The sequence below is a fragment of the Mus caroli genome, chromosome 6, assembly GCF_900094665.2.
Source record: "Mus caroli chromosome 6, CAROLI_EIJ_v1.1, whole genome shotgun sequence".
In the NCBI taxonomy this organism is placed as follows: Eukaryota; Metazoa; Chordata; class Mammalia; order Rodentia; family Muridae; genus Mus; species Mus caroli.
The window spans coordinates 115806579-115810279 of NC_034575.1; the positions used below are offsets into that span (position 1 = coordinate 115806579).

General features: G+C 43.1%; 1 protein-coding gene across 1 annotated transcript in view; it reads left to right on the forward strand.

Moving 5' to 3' along the window:
• The window catches only part of LOC110295767 (cat eye syndrome critical region protein 2 homolog), a 103256-nt gene that overhangs the window by 83323 nt on the left and 16232 nt on the right, over positions 1-3701 (forward strand). Inside the window, 4 exon segments of the mRNA XM_029478253.1 lie at positions 1363-1492; positions 3273-3310; positions 3397-3488; positions 3586-3655. Of these exon segments, the coding sequence (XP_029334113.1) occupies positions 1363-1492; positions 3273-3310; positions 3397-3488; positions 3586-3655 (330 nt within the window).

Genomic DNA, 3701 nt, shown 5'->3' on the forward strand with positions numbered 1-3701 from the left:
GTTGGTTGGTTGGTTGGTTGGTTGGTGTTGGTTGGTTTTGGTCTTTTGGACAGGGTTTTATGTATCTCAGGCTGACATTGAACTCATTTTGAACAGCTTCATGTCTCTACCTCTCAAGTGCTAAAATTATAGATGGGGGCATCACTGCCAGGTTGTGTGGTGCTCCCTGCCCAGGACTTCCTCCGTGCTATGTAAACACTTTATCCCCTGAATTACATCCTTAGCCTGGATCTTCCTGACGTACGGCATGTCAGGATGTTGCCATTGAGATTACCAGTGCCAGGCAATTTTCGTAGAGTCAAACTGCAGTCTTGCTATAGTGAGATTTTTCTTTTGTCTGTTGTTTTTTGTTTTTTAGAGTACATAAAGTTTAAGGCCAGTTTGGTCTCCCTGTAGCCATAGCTGACATGGGTGCCACAGTGAAGACCAAACTGGCCTTAAACTCACAGAGATCTACCTCCTTCTGTCTTTCAAGTGCTTATCTATAGGTTTACATAGCAAAGAATAACACCATGAATTGCTTTCTTGGCTAATGGTAGCTTTGCCAGCTGAACATCTTGATGTCTTCTCTCTGTGTGCCCTCTCAAACCCTTTTCCCTTTCTCTTTCTCCTCTTCCTAAGACTTTATTGGGGGGGGCAGGGTAAGTAAGATTAATAATACTTAAATTACAAGACACACACCCATGTGTGTGTGTGTCTGACGTCTCATTATGCGGCCCAGGTTGACTTTAATTTGCAGCAGTCTTCCTGCCTCAGCCTCTCAAGCACTCCGAGTATACGTGTGACCACACACCCAGTTGAAGCAGTTTTTTGAAGTGACTTTTTTTTTTTTAATGTCCGGTGATGCTTTGCCTATATGCATGACTGTGTAAGGATATCAGCTCCCCATTTAACTGGAGTTACAGACAGTGGTGAGCCACCAGGTGGGTACTGGGAATCAAACCCAGGTCGTCTAGAAGAGCAGACAGTGCTCTTAACCACTGAGCCATCCTTCCAGCCCCCAAAGTGACGTTGTTTTTATACACCCATTCTATATCAGGCAGGTTTATGATAATGAACAAGGCTATTCCTTTTTTGAAGGATCATACAGGAGAATCAAGAGTTCAAGTCTTGGGTACATAATAAGGTTGAGGCTAACCTGGGGTACATGAAGTCCTGTCTCCCTCCCACCACCCCCCAAAAAGCAAAAGAGTTTCATGCCTAAAGTGACATTTAACTGGGATCATCACAAATTCTGTCTGATGTGGTACTTGAGTAAACTGAATGAAGTTGCTTGGCGCATAACTGACGGTGTGCTCACAGATGTCCCAGGAGCAGCAGGCACAGATGCTGACTTGGATTATATTCGTGTATTCATTATAGATCGAGCTAAGAGGAGAAAGCTCAGGGAAGAACGAGCATGGCTATTGGCTCAAGGCAAGGAGCTACCCCCAGAACTTTCCCATTTGGACCTGAATTCTCCTATGAGGGAAGGGAAGAAGACCAAGGACCTGTGAGTATTTAGTAATAGCAGCTAGCCACCTTAAGCACTTCTCTCTGTAAGCACTTGCTGCAGAGCCCGATGATCTGGCTTGTATCCCTGGAACCTACATGTTGTAGGGAGAGGACTGACTGTTGCAAATTGTCCTCTGACACATGGACCATGATGGCTCAGGAGTACACACACGCACGCACGCACGCACGCACGCACGCACGCATGCGCACAATTAAAAAGCATATTTTGGCCAGGCAGTGGTGGCGTACGCCTTTATCCCAGCACTTGGGAGGCAGAGACCGGCGGATTTCTGAGTTCAAGGCCAGCTTGGTCTATAGAGTAAGTTCCAGGACAGCCAGGGCTATACAGAGAAACCCTGTCTCGAAAAACCAAAAAGAAGCATATTTTATAAAAAGCATCTCTCAAACCAGGCAGTGGACATGCGGATATCTGTGTGTTTGAGGTCAGCTCTGGTCTATAGAGCTAGTTCTAGGACAACCAGCACTATGCAGAGAAACNCTGTCTTGAAAAATCAAAACTTCAAGTCACTGGAGTTTGATTCCCAGCACTCACGTGGCAACTCACAAGTGCCTTTAGCTCTAGGGGAATCTGACACATATACATAGTCAAAAATAAAATTCTTAGTTTTAAAAAGTTACATGTCTCGGACTGGAGAGATGGCTCAGTGGTTAAGAGCACTGACTTGACTGCTCTTCCAGAGGTCCTGAGTTCAGTTTCTAGCAACCACATGGTGGCTCACAACCNTCTGTAATGGGATCTGACGCCCTCTTCTGGTGTGTCTCAAGGCAGCAACCGTGTACTCATTAATGCACCTTTTTAAAAACATTACATCTCTCATTTAGTCCTTGTAACAGAAAGGCCTGTTTGGAAGGCAGTGGCTTCTACATTTTAATGGTAAGAATGCATAGCAAGTGTTGGTGGTAGGCTTAAAACCAGATCTGACCNAAATGCATTGTCTACTTACATACTCTTTAAGTGAATCACTACCCTCCTTTCCAGTCTTAGAATCTACTGGCAGAGGAAAAGATGGGCTCTTTTTACCCCAACATTTCAATGCCACCAGAATTTACTATTAATGGGAACTTGTTCCTTCAGCATATATAGAATATTTTATATTTGCTTGTTTGGCAGTGCTAGGTATTGAATCCTCAATACTTTTAAGTATTCGTGTTGGCAGTGCTCTAGCACTAAGCTACAGCTTAGACCTACATTTTAAGACGAGAGCTTGCCATTTTGCTTCCTCAGCTTCCTCAGTGCTGGCATTACAAAAGCACCATCATGTTCAGGAAGTATCTTACTTTTAAAAATAGTGGCATTGGCTGTTGTACATAATACCAGCTAGTTATGAAGGTATGCCAGAATAGAACCATGGAAGACAAAGGTCAAAAAGGAAAGTGCTCGCCCTTAATCTCACCACTGGATAAACAAAGGCAACAAACTCTGAGTTCCAGGACAACTATATAACAATACCCTATTTTCATAAAAATAAATAAATATGGTTAATATTCGTATAATATGTTAATAGTTACAAAGTCATAATAAAGTTCTAGATCATTTAAGCCAGTCTTTCATTGGAGATGGAATTCGTTGTAGGGAATAGGGTAGTCCTTTTTGCAATGTTCACCATCTACCATCCTTATGTTTCCAGTGAGTTGGGATCAGTCTTTGGACTTGCTTAAGGAAAGTAAAAAGCACTGTTCAATCTGTATTTGATCCAAGAAAGCTAAGGAAAAATGGCAGTCACAATTAAACTAATGTCGTGTTTTGTGGTTCACAGCTTTGAATTGGATGACGATTTCACAGCCATGTATAAAGGTTAGTTGCCATTCTCAGCTTTGGTGTTCTTGATGAACATCTTTCCATAGGAATGTGTCAGTTATATTCTCCTTTTTGGTTTCCAGTTCTAGATGTGGTGAAGGCTCACAAGGATTCCTGGCCCTTCTTGGAACCTGTGGATGAATCTTATGCCCCCAACTATTACCAGATTATTAAGGTATCTTTTAAATTGTACTTAAGCATCTGTATCTTGCTTGGATTCTATATTAGTCATTTTTTCCATCATATGACCAAATACTGATGGTAACGGGCAGCTCTGTGGTGGTACAGTGCTTGTTTATGTCTTGGTGGCCAACCAGAACTTTGGGCTGGAAATGGCTTGCAGTATAACTTGTAAAACCCGCCCATGGCCACCCCCCCCCCCCCCCCC